The sequence below is a fragment of the Argiope bruennichi genome, chromosome 1, assembly GCF_947563725.1.
Source record: "Argiope bruennichi chromosome 1, qqArgBrue1.1, whole genome shotgun sequence".
Taxonomy (NCBI): domain Eukaryota; kingdom Metazoa; phylum Arthropoda; class Arachnida; order Araneae; family Araneidae; genus Argiope; species Argiope bruennichi.
This window is the reverse complement of record NC_079151.1, coordinates 102,665,453-102,691,461: the sequence shown is the minus strand read 5'-3', so window position 1 is coordinate 102,691,461 and position 26,009 is coordinate 102,665,453. Positions and strand designations below refer to the sequence as shown.

The 26,009-nt window shown below is 29.8% G+C and overlaps 1 protein-coding gene across 4 annotated transcripts in view; it reads left to right on the top strand.

The window, feature by feature from the left end:
- The window catches only part of LOC129965093 (putative sodium-dependent multivitamin transporter), a 58,752-nt gene that overhangs the window by 5,302 nt on the left and 27,441 nt on the right, over nt 1-26,009 (top strand). For 3 of the 4 annotated variants that reach the window (XM_056079156.1, XM_056079154.1, XM_056079157.1), the window contains exons 2-8: nt 6,063-6,134; nt 9,105-9,481; nt 11,659-11,724; nt 12,778-12,897; nt 16,040-16,191; nt 19,503-19,643; nt 22,017-22,152. In XM_056079156.1, coding sequence (XP_055935131.1) covers nt 9,146-9,481; nt 11,659-11,724; nt 12,778-12,897; nt 16,040-16,191; nt 19,503-19,643; nt 22,017-22,152 — 951 coding nt within the window. In that variant the 5' untranslated portion in view covers nt 6,063-6,134; nt 9,105-9,145. The remainder of the gene's footprint in view (nt 1-6,062; nt 6,135-9,104; nt 9,482-11,658; nt 11,725-12,777; nt 12,898-16,039; nt 16,192-19,502; nt 19,644-22,016; nt 22,153-26,009) is intronic. The other variant, XM_056079155.1, reaches the window with a different exon arrangement.

The window sequence follows — 26,009 nt, the reverse complement described above, 5'->3', positions numbered from 1 at the left end:
AAAACCATCCTCACTTTTTTGTATGCATTAGGATGGGTTTCAAATAGGGGTAAGAGGAAAGATGAAAGGATGAGATGTTTACATTTAATAAAATCTCGGATTACTCGCAGACTAAATTAAATTAAATTAATAAAATAAGCAACGATAGGATACTCACATACACGTGAAAAAAATTGAATGAAAAGTATCTAATAGGGCGGGAATCAAGGTCAAAGAATGTCTAAGAATTCCGGAAATGCGCTCATTCTTTCGTGTCTCACCCTTGTTGAGATTGAAGCGAACAGTAGGTCAGATTTCAACCTCGTACAATCTAAATTCTCCATGCTCCTTTCATAAATAGCAACTCGCACATTTCCGCATTGTCAGTTCTTGTCCAATTATGTTAGATTATGTGGGATTGGTCTAGCGTAAATTTTGAATTTGCAGAATTTTAATGCAGGGGTTTTATTCCATAGCGGTTACAGAGTAACTTAGAGTTGCAATCCAATTTATTTAACATTTGAACTTATATGGTAAAATATTATTATAGTGAGTAAATATTATATAGTGAATGGAATATGTTATTATAGTGAGAATTTTTTATTTGATATATTTCGTACCTGAAAAAGGTGAATTTTTAAATATATGTAATCCAACCAGGAATCTAAACGAAAATACTTCTTTATATTTAGTACTTAATATACCTTTATAATCATAAAATGCATTAATGTCCTTTATAAACATAAAATGTTTTAATTACTTAATTTTTCTCTTTTTAGACTCTAAGATTCTAAGATATCTTCTAAGACTTTAGATCTTTTGCAAACTAACATTTTAAATTTGTAAGTCCGGTCTGTTTTTTTTTAATGAGATCTGCTTTGAGACAAAAATGAATAAAATAAAGAATACGGTAAACTAAACATTTTTTTGTTTAATATTCAATTCTCTATTTTTTCATCATAATATCCTTACCGGCTATTACATTTACCATAGCAGACTACCAGTTGTTTTGAATATTTCCTCAATAGATATGTTCCGCTTGTGATAATAGTCAGTTATGCAAAACCATTTTCATTACTCCATCAATGTTTACGCAATGGCCCTGGTCTGATGGTAGAATATGTGATTATTTGGTGTCAGGTCCAAACTATACTTTCTTTCTTTTGCCACAGAATATCCCCGAACTTGGAATCTCGAGGATTCCCTGTCGGTTGAAAGGATATACGTGGGAGTATTTATTAAGATTTTTTTTTAGTTTACATGTACAATATTACATACACATATACAACTATATTACATACACATTACATATACAACTATATACAATATTATAATGATGAAGGAAGTGTTCGGTGGGGAGTAGGAGTAGATGAAATCTATTGAAGTTAATATATTCTGGAGCTTGGTTGAGAAATGAAACGAAAATTTATACTGGGCTTGGGTCTGGAGAAATCAATTCCTCGTTCTCTTGTAGGAACAGCACAAGATTTTTAATTTTGACCTTGGACATCTTGTTTCTCATAACGTTGGTCCACCAGATATTTTCTAGGTCGTGGGGGGGGGTGTTTTGAGATGAAAAGATGTGGTGAGAGGGCAATAAGTGGCATAATGAAGGGGATCGCCTATTTCGCCGCAGCCACATTGATCCGATCCTTTAATATTGAATCTCTTGAAATATGAAGGGAAAGGGTCATGGCCAGTTGCAAAGATAATGTCATACCTATTCCAAGATGATGGGTTAAAGGACACTTTCGAGATGATTTGATAGATGTTTCTGCCAGTTGAGCCATTGTCCCATTCTTCTTGCTATCTCTATAGGCTCAATTAATTTAGAATACTTTTCAGGTGGCTTTTAGGAGCTGGGTATTGAACGGGCGTACCTGCAGAAATGGCGTGTTTGGCTAGGGAATCTGCAACCTCGGTCCAAACTATACTGCGGATGGTTGAAAATCATCATGTTAAAAATTAAGTTAGTCTTTAAAATGTTAACGTGTATCATCAGGACGACGCTATCTGACAGCATTTTACAATTTTTATTAGAGATATTTCAAAGAAAATCATTGAGGGCTTCACAGATGAAGGCGAGTAACTCATTGCTCGTTTGGTATAAAAAATATCTCATAACAAAGATATCCTGCTTAACTCAAAACATAAATATAACTTTTTGAAAGCCTCTCTTCCTTATAATTTGACTGATAATGATATATATTGTTACTTTACTGATTTTTTTTATAGAGATTCATATTTTCCTTTGACGATATAACTTTAAAAGTCTACACGCTCTTTGCCTTAACGGTACAAAAAATTTAAAGTACATATCATTTTTTTCTCATTATTTTAAACTAGAAGTAGTTTAAAGACAGATATTTATTCTTGTACTTGAGTTCTCAGACACAAATTCAAATAAAATAAGTCTTGAAATTTCGAGGAATTCTGATTAGAGTTTAGAAGTTGTGGATATCCTGTTTGAATGATTTTCGTTGCCAATTACTTGTCATAATCATGTGTTTTATGGATGGTTGGGCAGTTCCCGAACTTCCTTGAACTTCCTTTTGTCCATTTTCTTAATTTACTATCAGTCTTTGCAATGTTCATTATTCCTTTCATATATCTGAGGATGAATGCATGTACTCTTGTGTTTCTTACTCTCATGACCCAGATAACTAGCCGTGTTGTACAGTCCACTTGCTCTCGAATTTCTTAAATATTTTAATTTTAATTATAAAGCGTATATACTGACTCATTGGATAGGACTCAGACTCTGCGTTAAGAATGTTAGGAGCATGATTCCTTGCTCATTTTGTTGTTTTACGAGGGAAATCTGAAGCAGTATCAACAAAAAGAAATTACTTAAAAAATGACAGTCGCATAATTGATTCGGACAATAACTTTTGAATATTTTATTATTTACTTATTTCTTGAGTTTGTGTATTGTTTCACATTTCTGTATCTCTGTGTTAGCACCCTACAGGATAGAAAATTTGATCTACAGTTAACAAATAAAATGTATATGGGGGATGACTAAGCACATCAGAGAGATTATTTTTTAGCGATTCGAGTAAGAATTTTCATTAACATATTAGCTGAATTTTGGCATTTTATATAATAACTTCCAACGATATCATTAAATCAAAATTATTTTTATTCAGTTTGAAAATACAAAAAATTTCTTTTTAAGGTTTTTATTTATTTTTTTGACAATATTTTAAAATTTTTTATTGCAATAATTTCAATAATAATATTGTTTCTTTTTCTTTGTTCAAAAAATTTGGCATTTTATATCATAACTTACAACGATATCATCAAATCAAATTTACTTCTACGGAATCTGAAAATGCAGAAATTTTCTTTTTAATGATTTTTTTTCAATTATATGCAGTTTTTTCTATTTTTGATAATATTTTAGAATTTTTTTATACAATATTTTCAACAATAATATTAATATTATTTTTTCTCTTCGCTGTTGAAAAATAAGGAATGAATCTCCTGTTTTTTTTTCTTTCGTAGTCTTTGAAAATAATATTATGAAAAGTTACTTTCTTATTTTATTAAATCAAATATTTTTAGGAACCTATTAACAAAACCCTATAAGATACTAAATAATATTTCGATATGCTGAAAATTATAATTACTATTTTGTAGTTTTTCAGCAGCATGTTTGATTCCAGATAACATGCTATAAGTATACTCATAGAATACAGGTAATATTCGATATATCCTTTTAGTATTAGAATCAATTGCACACTTCAAGAAAAAAAAATGAAATTATCACACTATATAACATAGAATTAGATGAAGTAGGAAATTATATTTATACTAGCCGCCTTTGGCGACCAGCCGGTTCGCCCATCTTAATGTTCGTTAAAATTTTAATAATTAAATATTTTATGCAATTCCTACTTTAATAACTTCTTCATCAAAATATTTTAAAACTTCAAATTTTGATATATAATTCACTCATAATATTATAAACGCCTTCAGTCACAACGTAATATGTATCTCTCTCATTTTCTGTTAGTTCTCGTAGAATTTATACTATAAATTAAAGTGGAAAGGATTAATCTGCAATTAATATAATAATATTTTTTACTGAAACAAAGTATTTTTTTGTAATATGATTACTGAAAAGAGTCACTGAGCGTTTAAACTTCATGGGCACTAAAGAATATCTTTCCTAATTTATGTAATATTTCAAGAATTTGTCAACAAAATATTCTCAGATTCATCATGACCAGAACGATTCATTAACAATGTTTAATTTTAAATGCATCAAACATTAAGAAAATAAAACGAATCGTTTAAAATAATCGGTTGAAAACAGGTTAAAAAAAACTACTTAAAAAACGATGTACTTAAAACTATAAGCGTATACAAAAAATATATAACTAACTTAAATACAATTTAATTACAAAAACATGCAACGAACCTAAAAATAATTTAAATCGAGTCCGCTTCCGTTGAAATGTAAACAATCATAATACAATGCGCATGCGTGAATTTTCAACGCCAGTTACGGAACGCAAATGCGTGATTTTTTCTACGCCAGTTGGGGTAACGCTATGCAGATTAGAAATTTTTAATTTCCTTTATTCTGTTTTATTTTAATTCAAAAGTACTTAAGAATGAATCTGAAAGATCGATTCATTAACAATGTTTCATTTTAAATGCATAAAACATTAAGAAAATAAATAGAATCGTTTCAAATAATCAGCCGAAAAATCTTAAGCCTAGCCTCATGACTGTTGGGAAAAAAAATTGAAGCCGTACTCATTTGGCGATTTGAAGATTTTTTTGGCGGGAAAGTTAGTTTTTAATTAATAATTAAAATTCTAATTAAAAATTCAAAAAAGGGCTATCCTATCTTTTAAGTTAGATCAAACTGCACACGGTGTGCAAATTTGATTAAAATCGGTTAAGTAGTTTAGGAGTCCATCGCGGACAAACAACGTGACACGTAATTTATATATATTAAGATGAAAAAAAAAGATTTGATACCAGAAGGAATGTTCCTCTTTGCAATATACATAACAGGGAAACAACACCATATAAATATCTATTGTACTTTGATGATAAAAACCTCTTATTGATGGAATTATTAATAGTAAAAAAGTTAATTGATATTCAGCGCCTCCAATATTGTTGCTGAACCGTTTGCCAAAAAAGGTTAGTTATCAACAATAGTATAAACCAAAATAATGTTCTGCTAGAAAATTCTGCATTAAAGCAGATTATTGGAATGCAAGAAAAATTCTGTCATTAATGTAGATTATTGGAATTAATTGCCCACTTCAAATAAAAATTTGAAGTTATCACTCTAGGTAATATGTAACTAGAATTAGGTCAATGGGAAATTACAACTATATGTAAAATTTATTTGGCTCCAGGAGGAATGTTCCTGTTTGCAATAAACATAACAAGCAAATGACACCATATGATCTGTCTGTTATAATTTGATTATTGGAATTAATTGCACTCTTAAAATAAAAAAATTGAAGTTATCACACTAGGTAATAAGCAATTAGATTTAAGTGAATAGAAAATTACAATTACATGAAAAATTGATTTGATTCCTGGAGGAATGTGCCTATTTACAATACACATAACAAGGAAATGACACCATATAAATATCTGTTGTAATTTGATGTTAAAAATTCTTTATTGTAGCAATTATTATAATAAGAATTTTAATTGAAATTACGTGCCCCCAATACTGTTGCTGAAGCAGGTGGTTCCAAAAACTGGCTAGTCTACAACAATAATATAAACCATGACGATGTTTTGCAAGAAAAATTCTGTCATTAATGCAGATTTAAAAAAAATATTCTGTTTAAACAGCAGTGTGACACATTTTTATGAGGTTGTTAACATATGGTTTTTCTTTTCACCTGTTTTTAAGTAAATATTATAAATTTCAGTGACCAATCTTGTAATGATAAAACACTCTCTTTAATCTAACATCACATTTGGAATGAGCTTTAATACAGTATAATATCTGTCATAATTCTTCTTGGCCTTGTAAATTTATATTGAACACCTGTTCTTGTATTTTTCTTTATGCAGTAAAATATCTAACTTCTTTTCAGAAAACTAAGCTACAAGATCAGTCTGTTGTTGGTCTATAAGCTCTGCGTGTTTTAATAAATAACTCAGCAAATGTAAGTTAGTTTATAATATTAATCGCTTATCATTCATTAAAAATGTAATTATATTACCAGCCTTTATCAATAAATCGTTAAATTAAATTTAAAAGAAAATCTTACTTAAATATGAGAAAATAAATCCGTAAGGCCATAGTTTAATGTGAATTATTCAATATTTTATATGTGCTTTCACTTTAAGATTTTTAATTGTTTATTATTCCATCATGAAATTAAGTTGATTCATTAAACAACTGAAACTCTGCAATCAAATGACTTGCTAAGAGGTAAAAAAAATCCACGTCATTTTTTTGATTTAATTTAAATTGTATTTTAATATTTAATTATAACATTTCTAAACATAATATAATAATTTGACGGAAAGGTTTTCATTATTTTCAGTTATACACATAAAAAGTCTATCGTCAAGACATATGCTTCTAAAATGTTCATTTTATATAAAGAAACTAAAAAAATGCTGAGTAGTTGTTTTGAATATTTATTTCATTCATATTTAACCCTTTTGATAAGGCAGGCAAAAAATTACATGTTTTTTCTTATAAATTGAAACGATTTATTGAATTTTAAATAAATGGCTTTGCTTAAGGTATAATTAATTGCATTTCATGATAACATTAAGTATTCACTATATTGTTCGATTTTTTTTCTTCTTTTTTTCAAGAATTTTTCCCCCCAAGATTTTATATCTCACAATTTAAATGGATATTCGAGCGTTACTTTCTTCATTACTTTCTTCCCTATGTTTTCTTTAAATTCGTTTCTTAGATTCAAAACTTCTTACTGAATTTCAACAAAAATGGTTATTTTTCTCAGAGCAAATTTTAACAATTTAATTGCTGCTGATTAAAAAATATTTAGTCATATAAAATAAGTTTATAAAATATTTTTTTTATCATGAACATTTCATTTCGTAGCCTGTATTGAATTTCTTAAATTTCAATCATTACCAATTGATGATGATAGCAAAAGGAAGTGCCTCATCTTTTAAATTTCATAGCGACTCATCATTCATCATTATCATGGAGCCCAAGTCTTTCAAATTTTTCTCTCATATCAACTTGGATTCCAAATCAGCAGATTTAACAATCCATTAAATCTATATATATGGCGACTTTTAAGTGAAATCGCTTTTCACAACCATGATACTATGATAAGTATACTGAAATTCTACCACGCAATTACAAACAGTCAAACAAAATGAAAAATCTTAACATGAACTTATAGATATCGACGAAGATAGACGACAAACGAAGGGAGCCATATCTTTTGTGTAGGATATTTTTCTTGTTATGGCCGTTCATTTAGTAGTTACATATTGTTTTACAAACCTGTTAAATTGCTTCCCAGCATGGTTAGTTCTATCACCGGAAAGACTGATTTACAATCATCTGTATTGGATGTTGCTCGGATACCGAGCAAGTAATCCCAGAGCTTGGCGACAAACTTGACGACCATTTGGCGACTTGTATTGGATGTTGCTCGGGTACCGAGCAAGTAATCCCACAGCTTGGCGACAAACTTGAAGACCATTTGGCGACTTGGAGACGAATTTAGCGACTTTGGCGGCAAAATAGATATTACTGGAAACTTCGAGAATTTTAACGATACATCCATTAGAAACCGAGGTACGTCTGATTGGCCTAGAGGTTTCTCGGCCCACCTCCCGGGAACTATAAAAGGATGGCAGTCTCAAACCAGATCGGATTGTAGAAAAGTAACGAGTTAGCGAAGCAACGGAGGAGTGCCAGTGTTGTGTGAAACCCAAACTACTGCTGAACTGGGCTGTGTGCCGAGTCTTTTGTTGTCTATTGTGGAAGCAGCATCAAGTTGTATGTGGAGTAGCCAAACGTGTGGCAGTGAGTTGGCGATTGGATACAGCTAAAGTGAAGAGACAGAGGAGTGATTCAGTCGTCTGGAGAGACCGTAGAGCGAAGCTCCGGTGACCCTCTCTCCTGCTGAATTCTGCCTGGCCGCTTTGTGAGCTGTGGTCGATTACTACTTGTGGGCTACTGTTTGCTGTAGTGTGCTGCTGTGTGTGTACGTTTCGGCTGTATAGAATCTTGTCTGTCGGCTGCCGTCATCTGTGTCTTTGTGTTTAATAAACGTCGTCGTTGTTTTCTACGGAGGCCTGCTGATTGTGTTTTCACACCATACACCCACTATAAGCGAACCCGGTGACGTTAAGGACTTGGTAAGTACTTAGAAATGGAAGTAAATTCGTAACAATATTTTGGAATGAATTTTTTAAATTTTAATGATAATCAGACACCAGAAGAACTAGAACATCATTCTTCAGATTTTCGTCTAACTCTAACATGAGAATATTTTATTTATGACAGTAGGTTGCTCACTAGAACCTATAAACACGGAAAAACGTCGATGGAATTGCGTTTCATAGTCCTGATAATCGGATATATATATATATTGAAACTTTAACATGCAATCCTTATTATACAAATGAAGAAGAGTACTACAATCTATACAGGGGATTTAATTGAAATTTATTTAATGCAGGAACACGGCACAAAGATTCCATCAGAAAGATGTAAGATCACATCCTGTACAGAATTTTAACTTCCAGTTCCCCATTTTCAAACGAAAATCATTGATTTTTCTCAATTATTTCCATTTTTTTCCTTTCTTTTCATACTTTTATTTTGTGAACTATTAGCATAGAGTTGACGCTTGAATTTAATACACCGCTTTTAAGCTGTAATTAAAGGGTGAGATTGTCCTATAATTTCCTACAGAATTGAAACAGTTTCTCATTTGGACTAGCCTATTACATATAAATTCTTTTGAATTTTAAGGTTTTTCTAAAAAAAATAGAATTGAATTAATGATCTTCGGTTTTACAGAATACTGAAAATATTTTAAAGGCTTCATTACAAACAATATATAAATGTAGATTATTATATATAGTTGCCTAACTATAATGCCATTTATCATTATTTTCTGTTTTTCTAGCTATGATCTATTAGGTTAAACCGAACTTCTGCTTTTCCATAATGGCTCAGCTCTTAGATTCTTGGGACTATGTGGTTCTTGCATCGACTTTGGCTGTGTCCGCTTGCATAGGAATATATTTCCGTTTCACTGGCGATCGACAGAAGAGTCTGGAACAATTTTTATTAGGTGGAAGAAACATGTCAATACTACCTGTTGCTATAAGTCTCCTAGCAACTTTCTTATCAGCAATAGCTATTCTTGGAGTACCAGCTGAGATTTACTTATACGGATTACAATTATCTGCAATGTTATTAGGACTTCCATTAGGATACTTCTTGTGTGCATTCGGGTGTTTGCCTATATATTTTGATTTAAAAGTATCTACGTCATATGAAGTAAGTAAATTTTACAATAAGAAATAAGAATCAACTCGATACTATAAATGAGTGTTTTATAAGCACAATACGTAATGTTAGTGTTAATTATCAAGATTCAGTAAAATTCAAACTAGGATCATTTATAATATACTGAACATGTAATCAGTTTCTTCCTTTCTATAATTTCAAGAGAGAGTTTCACATTAACCATTGAACTGTTAAGACTTTTAAACTACGTAAGAAACACACTGATAAAATGACTAGAATAAATTTACCAAAGAAATAACGAATTCTTTAGTTTTAAATCCTGATGTTAAACTAACAGATATTCTTAACACGGATAATTTTGCACTATTATTTACATTGCGATGTAATTCTGCGTAATCGACTATTACAGAGAATTATATCATTCTAGATATTGTGCTGAAGTATTCATCGTAAGTGAATATTTTTAAGAAAAGAAAGAAAAAATAAACCAGGAGGAGTGATTTCCACAAAATTTTCTCGGATACACTCTAATGAACGTATTATCCTAAAGAGCGCCTTGGATAACATTGGTGAACAATAGTTGCGAAATATTAAATTTTGGTGTGAATTTAGTACTTTTACTGAATCTATCTTACGATCTTTGGCGAGTTTTTTGGTGATTAATCCCTGACATACGCTTACTAGTATCCAAAAATCGAATTTGTTCTTAAGACATGTTTTTCCCAACCGATTCAAACAAAAACCTGACACAAAACTATACTTGCAGTCACAAAATACCTTACCAAATTTGATATATTTAAAAGATTGCGTTTTTGATTCGTCGAGTTTACATGTTTCCAAAAGAACAATCCAATAAACAGTCAATCCCTTGCTGGATGTAACTCAAAATTTGATTGGTGTGTTAAAATATGGATGTTAAATCTGTATACCGAATTTTATCTATCTAGCTTCTTTCGGTTTGTAGTTATCGTTTTAATATATATATTGAGACAGCCGGACAGACAGACTTTCTCAGAGCGGATTTTATTCAAAATTTGACAAACATCTATAAGTTTAGTATAAAGAACATATACCTAATTTCCCCTGTCTAACTCGAAACGTTTTTGAGTTATCATTGTCACAGATAGAGAAAGAGACAGATGGACAAAAAGATATACATTTTTACAAAAATGAGGTTTTTAGAACTTAGGAAGATATAAAACGAGAAGATTCGTCAAAATTTAGAGTTTGAAATTTTTGACGATTACAGTACTTTTTTTATACTTCGTACACGAGAAGCAAAGACATTGCACAAACTGATTATTGATAATTTATCTGTACTTATAGGGTTGGAATGTGAACCTAGGGGCGCTTTTTTGAAATTTTAATTAAGTAAATATAAGTTAGATTTTCATGTCTTTTCGCTGTAGCATTAGAAAATAATACTGTACGAAAGTGACTTTTACGTCATTTCAAAACTAAAAAAATTAATTTTCTGAATATATCAATTTAACAGTAATATACACTTATACCGAATTTTATCAATTTTTTTTAATAATTATTTCATTTTCGCCTGTTTTCAACAATAGATGACATCGATATCCTAAATTCAAACCGTCTCAATTATTTCATTAACTAGTTGATTGCATGATTTTTTTCCATTGTTAACAGTTAAATAATACTTTTTTAGCATCTGTGCAGTTTACGAGATAGATTAAAAACTGAAGTTAAAACACTGTGAAATTTCGAAGATAGATGAACCACGCATTTATATATTTAATGGCGCCAAGATGTCATGGAAAGCCAAGGCGCCAAGCCAATGGAAAGCCAATGGCGCCAAGATGTCATGGGTCTGGTGTCCATTAGAAAGTTTCATGTTTCAAGAATGAATTGAATACTATAAAAATAAAAAGGTTTTAATAACCGATAATTTGACGGATCATGGATGTGAACTTTTATCTAAACGATTTAATTGAAATTAAATATAACCAAATAATTCTGCGAACTAGTTAGTAGTCAAAGTCCAATTGTTTTAAATAAAATTACAAAAAAATGAAGGTAAATTATATCTTCAAACAACAGCTTCCTTTTTTTACTATATTTTGATTTGCTTATTAGTGAAAAGAAAGAAAACAGCTATTTCAAGCTAATTATTGATGATTTTATAAACAGAATCAGAATAAAATAAATACAATTTATATCTTCAATAACAGTTTCTTTTTTTACAGTATTTGGAAATAAGATTTGGGAAAACCATACGAAATATCGCTGCTTTTCTCTACATCATTCGATCGGTCAGTTCATATTTTGTAAAATCTTATATAGAAATATAGATGATTTAAAGTTATTTGTGAATTTATAGTATATAGGAAGCATGGTATTTAAAATATATGAAGCTGAAAATTTTTAAAGATTTAATCATTTATTTATTGTTAGAGAAGGAATAAAAATGTTAAAAATATATTTCCGCGAGGATACAATAAAATATTTTTGATAGTTATTTTAAAGTTATTGAAAAGTCTTATGGTGTCAAATGTTGGTCTCTATGTCATTATATATCATTTCTGTTGATATTTCATGCTTAATACTTTCTACTTTCTAAAACGCGAGCCTTTTGAAGAGTTTTAACAATTAAATGCCATTGTATCCCAAGCTTCATTAGTTCAAAATTCTTAAGAAAAAAGTCCCAAAATTATAACTTTTCTTTCATCATATTCTTATTTTCTACTGACAGCCTAAAGGAACGGAGACTAACTTGCTGAAACTTAAAATTCTGAGTATGCATAGCAAACTTAAATGTTAAAAAAATTTTCTGTATAAAATTATCCAGAAAATTAGAAATAGTTTTAAGGCTTTTGTTTTTTTAATATTAAAAAAAAGTTTCCTATATAATATTATCCAGAAAATTAGAAATAGCTTTAAAGCTTCAGTTTTTTAAATATTAAAAAAAGTTTTCTATATAATTTTATCCAGGGAATTAGAAATAGCTTTAAAGCTTTAGTTTTTTAAATATTAAAAAAAAAGTTTTCGATATAAAATTATCCAAAAAATTAGAGATAACTTTAAGGCTTTTTTGTGATTAAAGTGTCATTATTTATACATAATGAAAGTAAAATTAATTAAATTATTTAATTAAATATTTTATTCTTCCATCGATGATAGCTAAAAAAATACAAATAAAACTACCTTAAAGATGAAGAAGGGATTTTTTTTTTAATGATTTCATAAAAGATTTTTATGTTAATAGTTCTTAGTTTAAAACCCATGTATTTCATGTATTTATTTTTTACATTCATATATAGAAGCTACTTTTATTTACCCTTTTTTTTAAATAAATATTTCTATAGATCTTTTACACTGCACTAGCATTATACACACCATCACTTGCACTAAACGCTGTTACCGGCATATCGACTTGGATTTCCGTACTAACTCTCACAGCAGTTTGTTCATTTTACTGCTCTTTGGTAAGAAAAAAAAATATCTGTTTTTATTACCTTCAAATATTAAATCTATTACTAAGAATTTTTAAATAAATGCACTAAGAAGTGCGATATATTCATATCATTTCCATTTATTTGTTTGATTATAACTTGTTAAATATTGATTAGATTCAACATTTTAATTCAAATTCTTTATTACTCAAATGTTATATATAGTCCCTTTAATTCCCTTACACACACACACACACACACACACACACACACACACACACACACACACACACACACACACACACACACACACACACACACACACACACACACACACACACACACACACATACTTCATATTTTTTTTCTTTCAGTGATTTTACTATGGGATTATTTTGACACGTCTAGACTTAGGAAAGGGAATCTTAAATATCTTTAAAAGAATGTTATAAGCATTAGAATTTTTCACTCCTTCGCTCGGAGCGTGAGAAAAGGATTAAGTAATCAGTTTTCTAGAGGTGTGTTAAAAATAATTAAATAAAAAATTATAACTGAATTAAGAAATAACAGAGCATTTTAGAATGATGTTAATATGGGCTAAATTAAGATAAAAATTGATATTAGGAAATTAAATAAGGTTTAAATTATATTTTAAAACATCAGTACACACACACACACACAATATATACTAAATAACATACAAACAAAAGAGAAATTTGAAAGAAAAGTACAACGGTAAGGCTTCAATAAATTATCTAATGAAGAAATTAAATACATGCTATGCCATGTATTTAAAAGAACCGAAAGTGACTTCAACGAAAAATTTAGCAATAAATCTGCTAAAAATTTCTTTTGCTCCATTAAAAATAAATTCCTTCCTTTTCAGAAAAGTTTTACGCCATTACGAAATATAAGATCATTACTTCCTTATTCTTATAAATAATCTTTATAGAGCAAGGATTAAAAAAGATTTGCTTCAAAACGACGAAAAATAAAAATATATTATACGTGACCTGTAGCTTTAAAGATCTATTATATGAAAAAGTTAGATCCAACTCTGTACTAATTCCGAATAATAGCTTCCGATCTATTTCCGATCAAAAACGTAAAAATGAACAACTGCTTCAAATACGATCAAAGTATTTGGGAAAGGATGTTCAGTTATCGTTCTTTTCTTAAAAAACACAGGAACAAATAAAAATGTCCTTGTAAAAAAGAAGAATTTTGAAACTACGTAGATATTTTTCATAACCATATTGTCACAACAACTTGGACATTATCAGAAATAAAAGAATTAAGGGAAACATATATTCAGAAGTGTTAAATTAAACTCAAAATTTTTTTGAAATGCATATTAAAAATTTTGCTTAATGATTTAGGCAATTTTACATAGAATAAAAATGAACCTTGTATTTTTTAATTTTTGAAACATCTATTTATATCTTCAGCAGTCTATTTATTCACTCCAACAAAATATAATTCTTTATACCATTTAAAGTATTCTTCTAATTTGAAGTTTATATTTATCTCTGATATTGTAGAAATATGCTACTAAACCGTCATTCGAGGGAATACTCTGTGTGTTAGTGTTTGTTAATCATACATTCATTTCTTTTCTTTTTTGTTTTAATATAGAAACAATTTTCAGATTGAATCAGATTTTTTTGCTTTTCTCTTTATATATATATATATATATATATATATATATATATATATATATAAGAGAGAGAGAGAGTAAACTTTTATCATATTTCATACATTCCGTATTCTATTGTCTTATTTATTAATGTTTAGAATTTGGTTTTGTTAATATTTCATATGTAATATTTGTAATATGTTTGATCGCATAAAGAAACTTAATCACTTTTTAATTACTAAGTTGTTGTTGTCATTTAAAATGGTGAAAAATTGACTTGAATTATTTTGCCATTTGAACACAAAACTGTAAAAGGTTTTTAGGAGACGGTTGTCTCAGTAAACTGTTTTATGTGTAGATTCCTTTAAGTTAGTTGCTCCTTTTGAATGAATAAAATAAAAATATTCCTTTGGTGTCCTTGTTAAATAATATAGTTTATAGTTTTCTCAATTAAATAATATTATTTAATTGAGAAAACAATTAAAAAATTAGTGTCATTGTTTTACACAAAGATGAAATTAATCTTTGTTTTAAATGAGTTTTGGGTGAGATTGTAAGTGTTTATTTCATTAAGACACTATAATAGCAATTGAAACTATTAAAACTCACTCTGGCCTCTAATAAAAGACTATCTCGAAAATTTGAAACTTGATCGTCCTTTACATGATTAATTTCTGAATGTGCAAAGCAAACTTTTGTTATTTACCTTCAAGTTTTACTTTAATATTTATTATGTAATCTACATTTGAGAATTACATGGTTAATTTTCATTCATTTCAATTGTATATTCCCCTTCTTTTTTAATAGAATTTCAGTTACTTACATTTATTAGAGTTTTTAATGTCATTTCCATTATTAACATTAATTTATTTCTTATTCATTTTTTCCTTTTATTGAAAAAAGAAAACAATTATATATTCAAATTATTGAAATAGATATATCACCGGGACGGCTTGTTAAGCAGTTTGTTGGCAACGCGCCAAGCTCCGAAGTTTCCGAAATAGGTTATATTATTTCGTAATTGTGTGAGTTTCGTCCAGCCAGAATCAGAAACAGAAAATAGCGTGATTTTATACTGTTAATAGTATAGCAATTCAAAGCTCCTTCTTATATAAAAATAACCCCATTTTTTATATTAGCATCATTTACATTATTTTGTCTCATCATATATTATTCTATCAGTATATTATTATTATATCAGTATATATATTATTCTTTCCATATTATCAGTATTATTATTACATCAGTATATTCTATTTTGGAATGCATTCTATAAGGGACTTCAAATTTACAATATTCTACTTTATAGCTACACAGCAACTTCTGTTATTAGTTTACCTGCATTAATAATACCTATTATCGGTCACAACAGTTATAATATTCCTCAGTGATTTTGCTTTTAAAGGAGAGATTTTAGTCATGGAAAAGAGAAATAAATTTCTTTAAATAAAGACCACTGTTTTAAGAAATTAATTATTAACAAATATTATTCCTTAAGACAATTATCATTCACGTAATTCATTGTATTGTAAAATCTAGGGAGGTCTGAAAGCTGTAGTGTGGACAGATGTCTTTCAGACTATTCTTATGTTTATTCCGTTGGTAGCAATTATTGCTTCAGGAATCCTGGCCATCGGATTTAGAAAACTATTGGAAATTAATACAGCAGGAGGGAGAATGATATTTTTCAAGTAAAGTATTCTTTTTATACATATACTTATACTACACTCATGTCCAAAATTAAGGTCACAAAAATGTTTTTCAAAGTAATTTTAAATGGTTATCAGTAAAATTTAAACAAATTATATTTTATATATTGTGAAGGACCGCTAACACGATATTAACCTTTTTTGTGGGAAAAAAGTGTTGCTTAGCATCAGTTTTTGGGGAACTACTGAAATTAGACCGTTTACGCATCTGATATTTTTGCCTGCAATTTTGTGAATATTGCATGAAAACAAAAAAATTAACCAGTTTCCAGTGAGAATGAGTTCTCATAATCGGTTAGACGATGTATTGAGATGGAGAACCGTTGGTAGGCTTGAAGCTGGACAGTCTCAAGCGGAGGTGGCTCGATGGTTATAAGTGGCACCAAGTGGTATCCAGATTGTGGAATCAATTTCAAACAAGTGGTATTGTAACCAGGAAGGCCGGCCAAGGCCGTCACAGAGCAGAGACACCTGCACAGGATCGCTATTTGGCATTAAGCGCACGACGGCATAGGCTGACAACGGTTACTCAACTTGCTCATGCTCTTGCTGCTGCGTCTGGAATAAGAATTTCCAGACAAAAAGTATACAGACGTCTAGCAGAGAGGACTCTTTATGCCCGGCGACCAATTTAGTGCGTCCCTTTGACTGCATCCAACAGAAAAGCCCGGCTGTTGTGGTGCCTAACATATCAGTCTTGGGCACAGTAAGAATGGGGGCGTGTTCTTTTCAGTGATGAGTCGAGATTTACCACACAGAGTGACACTTGTCGAATCTTCAACTGGAGAGAACGAGGAACTCACTATCATCTCTCCAACGTAAAAGAAATCGACAGATTTGGTGGCAGAGGAATCCTTATCTGGGGTGACATAATGTTGGACAGTCGTATACCACTGCACCTCTTCGATGTACTGTCAATCGGGTACTTCGGGTACTGTCAATGCACATCGCTATAGGGATGAGATCCTTGAAGCCTATGTGAGGTTGTTCCGGGGTACTTTTGGCCCAGACTTCATGTTTATGTAGGAAAACGCGCTTCCATACAGAGCCGAGATCTTTGATGATTTTCTTGAGGAAGAGGGTATTCGACGTATGGACTAGCCCTCGAGGTCTGCGAATCTCAATCCTATTGAGCATTTTTGGGATGGTCTCGTAAGAGCCATTTCACAGCGTAACCCCCCCCCCCTCCTAATACCCTCCAAGAGTTAAAAGTCGCGCGTTTGGAAGAATGGGCTTTGTTGCCCCAAGCATTTACTGAAACCCTCATAAACGGTATGAAAGCTTGTTGGGAAGCCTGTATAGCAGTGCACGGTGGTCACACTCCATATTTGACAGGCTTTTCCTGAGATAAATGCTTTATCTCTGATTCATAATGTAACACTTTTTGATATATCCTGTTTCTTAATTCCCAATTAAAATCTTTTCCATTATGTATCTATGTTCTTTCTTCCATTGTAGTGTACCTCTGTGCCAAATTTCGTGGCAACACAGTGAATAGCTTTTTATTTTTCACAGATTTTATGTTTGTGACCTTAATTTTAGACATGAGTGTAGATGTAATGTGATATCCAAAATTTAATGATTGGAATTCGAAAAAACAGCTATATCAAAATAAAATAAATAAACAAAATTCCAATGCCGAAACAAAGTATTCTTTTTATACATAAACTTATACTAGACGTAATGTGATATCCAGAATTTAATGACTGGAATTTAAAAAAACAGCGAGCTCAAAATAAAATAAATAAACAAAAATCCAATGCCGGAACATAGTAAACATCAAAATTTTTAATTTGAAAAATTATGGAAGTGTCTAATATAGTGTATAAACAAATAATTGAAAATCGCGATGAGTAATAATGGCATAATACTCTGATGTGACCTGGAGAACGTGCCATCAGGGCCAGCATGAAGGAACATAGTATAAGTGACATAGCAAATTCAATTAGTGCCAACACTGGCTTGAAACTGTTTTTATATGATAATTTGCAGCTTATTGAATTTTCATTTATAATTAACTGATTTGATATCCTGACTGAAAACTTTAATCATGATTGAAATAATATAGAAATTGTAAAGTGCACTGCATTACATTGGGAGCGAAGCTGTTATTTTATATCTAGTTATTTGTGGTTATCAAGATTATTTTTTTATTAATTTATAATGTCCCTAAGCGGACACCTCGTAATTGAGGATGAGAAACTTCCGGCATGGTAGTTGGTTCTTGCCACCCTTGAGGATATATGAAAGGGTGGGGTGACTACTTCTCATCGATGATGAGACGTACTTCCTTAGGGAAGGATTGTACCGTGGTCGGTGATGGTCCTTAGGACTCAGTCACAGTTCCCGCAAGTACTGCTATCGCGGCGGTTCGGTCATTCAAGTTTTTCCGTGTGCCTTTTGGCGAGTCTGAGTAGACAGTCGAGGATTTTTAATTTGGAATATCATTTTTAATTTTAAATAAGAATGTGTAGTTAACAAGGATAAAAATATTAATACATTGATGAAATTTAATGAAAATAATGAATTGATAATGCATTACTTTCACTATGATTATAAAAGATTTTGCTTGAACGAATACCTTTTGAATAGTTTTTTTGAAATATCTTCAATTTTTTTCAAATTAATATGACGATATCTTTGATTATCCAAAATGAACTTTAAACTTTGATATAGTTGTCTTTCATATTTCATTTTAATAAGTTACTTTTTTATCGAATTTCTTCTTGAAACTAAACTTTGAGAATATTAAAATACTATAAGCTAAAATTTAAACCCATACATGATAACTATTCTAATGAGTTTTACTTAAGGTATTAAAGTTAAGTTTTTTAAAGTTGAATTTTGAAAAAGAAATCTGACAATGTTTTCGATAATTATCATTTAAATTTTAACAAGATTGTCTTTGATATTTCATTCTGATATATTTCTACAGACTATTTTCAAATTTATTTCAAACTTAATTTTGAAATAATAAATACAATTCTTCAAAAAATGCAAATTGCAGTCATTTATTTTGGCGAAATCTCGGAATTTTATGTATAAAATAGTTTGGAGATCTTCACATAATCTGAAAATCCCCAAGTAAATCTGGGGGCCGTAAAAATAAACTAGTACTCTGAATTTTAATAAAATCGATATTTCCATGAAACGGCTTTCACTTTATTCGGAAGACTTAATTTTTCTTTGCATTTGCGTACATAAAATGATACTTGGTAATTGATGGTAAATGAATCTTTCAAACGGTTCAGTTGTAATAATTTCTCTTTACTAATCATATCCCTTTTTTATAGCATGTCTTTTGATTTGACGGAAAGATATACTTTCAGCAACTGTGTATTGTTAGGTGCGTACATTATGATTGAATTCAGTACAACAAAACAAGCACAAGTTCAGAGATTATTGAGCGTAGGAAATTTCAAGAAGGCCCAATGGTAAGTGTGCTGTATCTCCGGTATTCAGAGAATTTAGATTAAGTAAAGATTTAAATATTCAAAAAAAATTCCCTAAAAACATCTATAAGCAAAACTTCTATGATTCAAAATTTTTGAAATTTTAACTTCCATCGTGTTCTTAAACAATTATACTTTCGTGTATTTGTATTATACAAAGAAAAATCATCAAAAAATTGATTTCGGCATTTCGATGGATATTCATGGTTTAAATAGCATTCAGACAGAAAATAACGTTTTTGGAACTACGTCCGTCTTTCTCTTTATGTCTCACAAAAATCAGAACGAAGAATAAATATTTTTAATGATAATTACAAAACAATTTTAGATCTCAATCGCATTCTAGATGAAATCTATCAACTGAAGCCCATGTGTATATCCAAATGTATATAAACATGACTATTCAAAAAGAAATGAGCTATTTGGCTTATGGTTTAAGTATTGTTGGTTTGCAACAAAAATTTCATCGAATCCGTCAAAGATACGGTGTTTATGGATTTGTATATTCTTGTTTATTTGTATTTTATATATGCAGTTATACTAATTTCCAGAATTCAAAGAAAAAACAGTATGACCGGAGTTTAACCCCTTGCTTGGCGCAATTTTCAAAAATCGCCAACAATGGTCTTGCGAAATGTTCAAAAGCAAGAGAGCAGACGTCCAATCATAGTGCATAATAAAGATTGCCAACTTTGGCGCGTTATCGCAACTTGGCGAAGAAGGGGGTTAAACTCCGGTTCACCCGAAAAAACGAAAAAGAAGTTATAAAGTTAGAAAAAAGTTATGAATGTAAAATTTCCGTTCGTTAATATTTTCTAAAATCTGGCGAATGCAATAAAAAAACGTTTTTTTCACAAATTTGGCATATAAGAACAACAATAGACTGATTTTCAGTAATATGCTTATCTTGCTCCAATGGAACCATAAATTGTTAAATATTTTGGACAGTTTTGAATCATATTTTGAATCTGTGGAATGATCAATGTCATATTAACGATACTATATAATATCGGACAATATTCAAAATTGTCAGAAATTTTTATACAATTAAAATGAAATGATAACACAAAATATTAGTTCCAGCAAGATAAATCATTTTATATGGGATTTTATTTTAAAACACTCACTTGAAAACGTTCTGTTAAAAACTAAATAATTAAAATATTGGTAAAATTTTTAAACAATATTCAGTTTTATATTTAAAAATTTTAACCAATATTGCTTAGCATTATTATAAATTCTATATTAAATAATATCAATCATAGATAGAATAATAACATTTTAACACAATATATTAATTTAACAATATACATTTTTGTATATCATTAAATAACTACATTGGTAGATTTTTATATTTTTTTGTGGTTTTATCTAAAACTATTATACATCCGAGACAAGTTTATATATGCTTTAGTTTTGATTCTTTATTACAATTTTTAAAAACATTCGATTTTTAATAGTTTTTTAGATATATCTTAATTTGCTTATTTTTAAGTATATAAACTAATATTTTAAAAAAAACCTAACTAAATAACGGTATAAAAAGATGGTTAATGAAAATCTTTTACTTACTGCTTCTGTATCTCTTTGTAATAAATTACAAATATCATCTATGGCACTTGAAATTCTAGGTCTTTCTCGATGGCGTGTACTTCAAATTGATCTTATTTTTAAAATTGCAAAGTCTATGAATTACACAAGAGATTTTACTGTTTTGATATAAAGGATTAATTATTGCCCGAGTTTATTCCTTCAGCAATACGCTATCGTAGTTCTTAAGAGAAATAATATTGATTATTCGTCAAAAATCCATCAAAAAATTCACAAAATTTGCAGACGATTTTAAAGTTAAAGTCAATTATTAGGCTTCAATAAAATTCTATGTAGAAATTGAAATTCGATCTTAACTAGAATGTTTGATGATTGTTATTAGAATATGCTTGTAATTTATTATTTAATGATAAACAGCATGTTTATTAAACCAGAATATGTTTAATACTTTTTAAAAAAATTATTAATTTATACCATCATCTTGAAATGTCATTGGAAGGATAATGTGCACTTATTTTTCAGCAATTTTGAGTTATTAATAGTAATTTTAACATCTAATGTTTTTTTAAAAATATAACGAAAGAATTAAATAGAAAACGATTTGCAGCTTTCAATAATTTAATTCCTTTTTACTTTATTTATCTTGGTTTCTAAATATTTCCATTTTTAATCTGTTATTATCAGATTATAATTATAATCATAAATTACTTCTAAAACATTAATATAAATGGAAGTCGAGTTTTTATTTTTTGGGGAAATTAAATATCTTATTTAAAGTTTACTGTTTAATATTCCTTTTTGCAGGGCTCTATTTTGGGGAATGGTGTTAGTTGGCATCTTCAAGATATTTCTTTTTTTCACCGGAATGATTTTATATGGTATATTTCATGACTGCGATCCAGTTCAAAATCCTGAGGTCCAACTTGGTTCAGCCGATCAAGTAAGAATAATACTGTTACTTAAATTCAGTTCCTTTGGCTCCTTGTTGAAGTTCCAATTTGGCAATATTTAAGGCGAAATGGCGACAGATTTGGCCATATGTTATATTTTTACTTTTTTTTCAGAAAATTTGAATTTTGCTGTAATTGTTCATCAGTGAATTTCAACCTTTCTGCAATTGCTGATGCTATTCGGTCAATAAATAAGAGTGATATATGATTAGCAGTCTACGATTTTGATCATCTGACCGAAAGAAAATGGCCAAACTTGGCGTAGAATTTGAGATGATTAATCGCATGTCGTTTAATGTTTTTCACGTTCTTTGTGAGTGAATTAGTTTGAATTTTAATGGTTTATTGAAGATTGGATTGTTTATTCTTTTATCAACTGTAGATATTATTAAATAATTTTGCTGCTGTCTAAATGCTGATGCTGTTATGCTGTCTAAAATAAAGTTCATTCGAACAACGAACATGTCCAAGCCGTGTTAAATATTAACTCAGATGGTGTATTTACCTTACATGACCTTGCTGGATATTAGTTAGATTATTTAAATGAAAAGTTTTAGACTTTTATCTTTTAATTCATATTGAAATTAATTGTTTCTGGATAATAATAGGAAAGTTTCTCTTTTCCTTCAATGTTAATTATAGGAAACGACATGAATACGATTGAAATAAATAATTAACCATAGTGATCCCCTCCAAACTTTCTCGCATATTCTCTAATAAACTTGTTATGCAGAGAACGCCTTACATGACACAGGCGTATATTAGTTACGAAATATTAATCTTTGTCGCGAATTTAGTATTTTTGCTGAATCTATCGTGACATCTTTAGCGATCATATTAATATCAGAAAATGGAATTTTTGTTTTAGACTCGTTTTTCTCAACAAATTGAAATAAAAATTTGATGCTAAACTACTCTTGAAGTCACAAAATGCCCATACTATATGTAGTCCCATACAAAATTTGATATATTTAAGACAGCGCGTTTTCGAATTATAGCGTTTACATGTTTCTGAAAGTGCAGACGGACAGACTATCAATCCCTCATTGAATTTTCCTCAAAGTTTGACTGGTTTCTATACTATAGATGCTAAATCCATGTACCAAATTTTATGTATCTAGCTCTCTTCGTTTTGTTATATTCGAAAAGCTGGACAGATGGAGTTCATCTGGACAGATTATACTCAAAATTTGATTGAAATCTGAAAATTTCGTTTGAAGACCGTGTATCAAATTTCACCCTTATAACTCAAAGCGTTTACGAGTTATCTTTGTCAAACAGACAGACAGACAGACATTTTTCAAAAATGTGCTTTTCAAACTCGGGAGGTGGGGGTCTAAAACGTGAAAATTCATTGAAATCTCGAGTTTAAATTTTTTGACAATTATTATATTTTCTCTGTACTATATACATGAGAAAGTAAAAAAATGTACACAAATGTACGCATGAAAATTATCATCATAATAAATCTGTTTTTTAAATTCTTATACCTAGTTATAATTTTATTTATTATAATTTTATGCAGTATTTAATAATTTTATAAATTATTATTTTTTTATTTTGTTTTTATCATTATAAAATCCTAATTACATTATTTTCTATAAATTTCAACTAAGAAATAAGTGTGCATTTTATACAAACAAAGAATATTCTGTATAAAATAACATACAGGGACTTGTCATTCTAACGATTCAATTTAAACCTCCCAAAAGATATTTTTATAACAATCTAAACTTTTACTTCTACGATAGTAAAAGTATTTCGAATACTTCCTTCTGAAATACAGGAATTGATGAAAATGTGAAATCTTATTTTCAAAAAGATATGCTATTAGTTTTGAATTGATAAGAAATACTTTTTTTTTCTTTCTTACAAGATTATTTTTAATAGTCTCTCTTATATGCGCTTATTTAAAATACGATTTCGGGCTCTGTTAAATTGGGATGTGTTTCATGTTATTATTAGTATTAAGTAAATTACACATTCTCAAGTTACTGATTGGAACACCAAAAACAAATATTCTCTATAGGAAAAAACCCTCGGAAAGAAAGGAAATTTTCCAAACTGAAATTAATGGTTAACCTGAGTAGTATAGAGATGATGGCTCTCATATAAAAAGTACCTTTCACTAGATGATGGCTCTCATATAAAAAGTACCTTTCACTAGATGATGGCTCTCATATAAAAAGTACCTTTCACTAGATGATGGCTCTCATATAAAAAGTGCCTTTCAAAATAGTTGAAATATTCAACTAAATGAATTTTTTTATCTCATTTCAGAATTAAAAATTTAGAATAGCATTATAATTGCAACAAATGTCTCTAGATTATAATAAGAAATAAGTAAAATTTTATCTGTATACGGAGGAACATTGTTAACTCATATATTTAAACCGAAGCGATTAAATTCATCTAGAATTGTTTTTATAACTTTACAAGTTCATTTTTCACCGAAAGGAAATTGATAGAAGGGAAAAAACGTTACGATCAAGAATAAAATCATGAAAAACAATGAGTGAGAGAAGCATTGCTGGCTCATTCGATTGAACCGCGGCGATTAAAATGAGCGAGCAATGTTTTTGCAAGGTTATAAGTTCTATTCCCACTCAAAAAAAGAGGCACAACAACTAAAAGAACCTTCAGATAAATTACAGATCTGAAATGATGCACGCTGCAAATGAAGTTTGCTGAGAAGAGAGTATGCAGATACGAACCTTGGTACCATTGAAATCACGGTAGAAAATGATCCGTTAAAGCGGGGATGTATTCAGGTCGGGAGGAAAGGTTAAGTACAAGTTTGCGAAGAAGAGGAAATGCGCGTTCCATTTTTTTTTTTCCTAGGTGAAAAAAAAAGCATTTGTTTATAATGGGGGACATCTGAAGAAAAAAAGAATATAAAGAAATTTATCGATCGAAATCGTCATTTAGTCACTCAGTATACACGGGAAATGGATGGAAAAAAGTTGAGCTTGCTTGTTTTAATAATTCTAGCTACAGCAGAATTAATTTTTATAATATCAAACCACCTTGAGACGACTGACAACGAAATTAAAATTAATAATAAAACGTGCTTTCGTTCGATACATATAGGAAGGAAATTATTTTATCATGAATGTTTAAAACAGGGTGCAAATATTCATGACATACGATATTTTTTTAACGTAAATTCAACATATTTATCAGCAAGCTTTTTAGGAGTTCAAATGACTCAGAAGGAATTTCAGAAAGTATGTGAACAATGTTCAAATTGAAACATCCTTCGTGTTTACTATGTGTAGGAGCATCGCAGTCGGGTAAAACCTCATTGGTGCGACAAATGATTGCACATAAAGCATATGATTTTGAATTTAAAAATATTATCTGGTGCTATAAAGTTTTTCAGCCATGGTTTGCTAAAGAAAAAGAAATGAAATTTGTTCAAGGTTTTCCAGAAAAAGTCGAAAGCGGAAATCTATATGTATTTGATGATCAGATGGATCAACTTTGCCAAGATTATGCGGAATTGTTCACTATTACAGCACACCATTCTAGAATCAGTGTGATTCTGATTTTGCAGAATCTATTTCCCCGAAATAAAGTGATGCGAGACATAAGTCTGAATGCACAATATGTAATATTATTTAAAAACAATCGTGACGTGGGACAAATCCAGTGTTTCGCAAGACAAGTATACGGAAATAAGGCAGCATATTTTATGGATGCTTACAAAAAGAGCACGCAAGGCAATTTTAACTATTTGTTGGTGGACCTACACCCGAGAACGGATGAAAAATTTAGGCTCAGAGAGAGCGTGTTCCCTGATTCCAATGGATTTTATTGGATATATTTACCGATAAAATGAAGAATA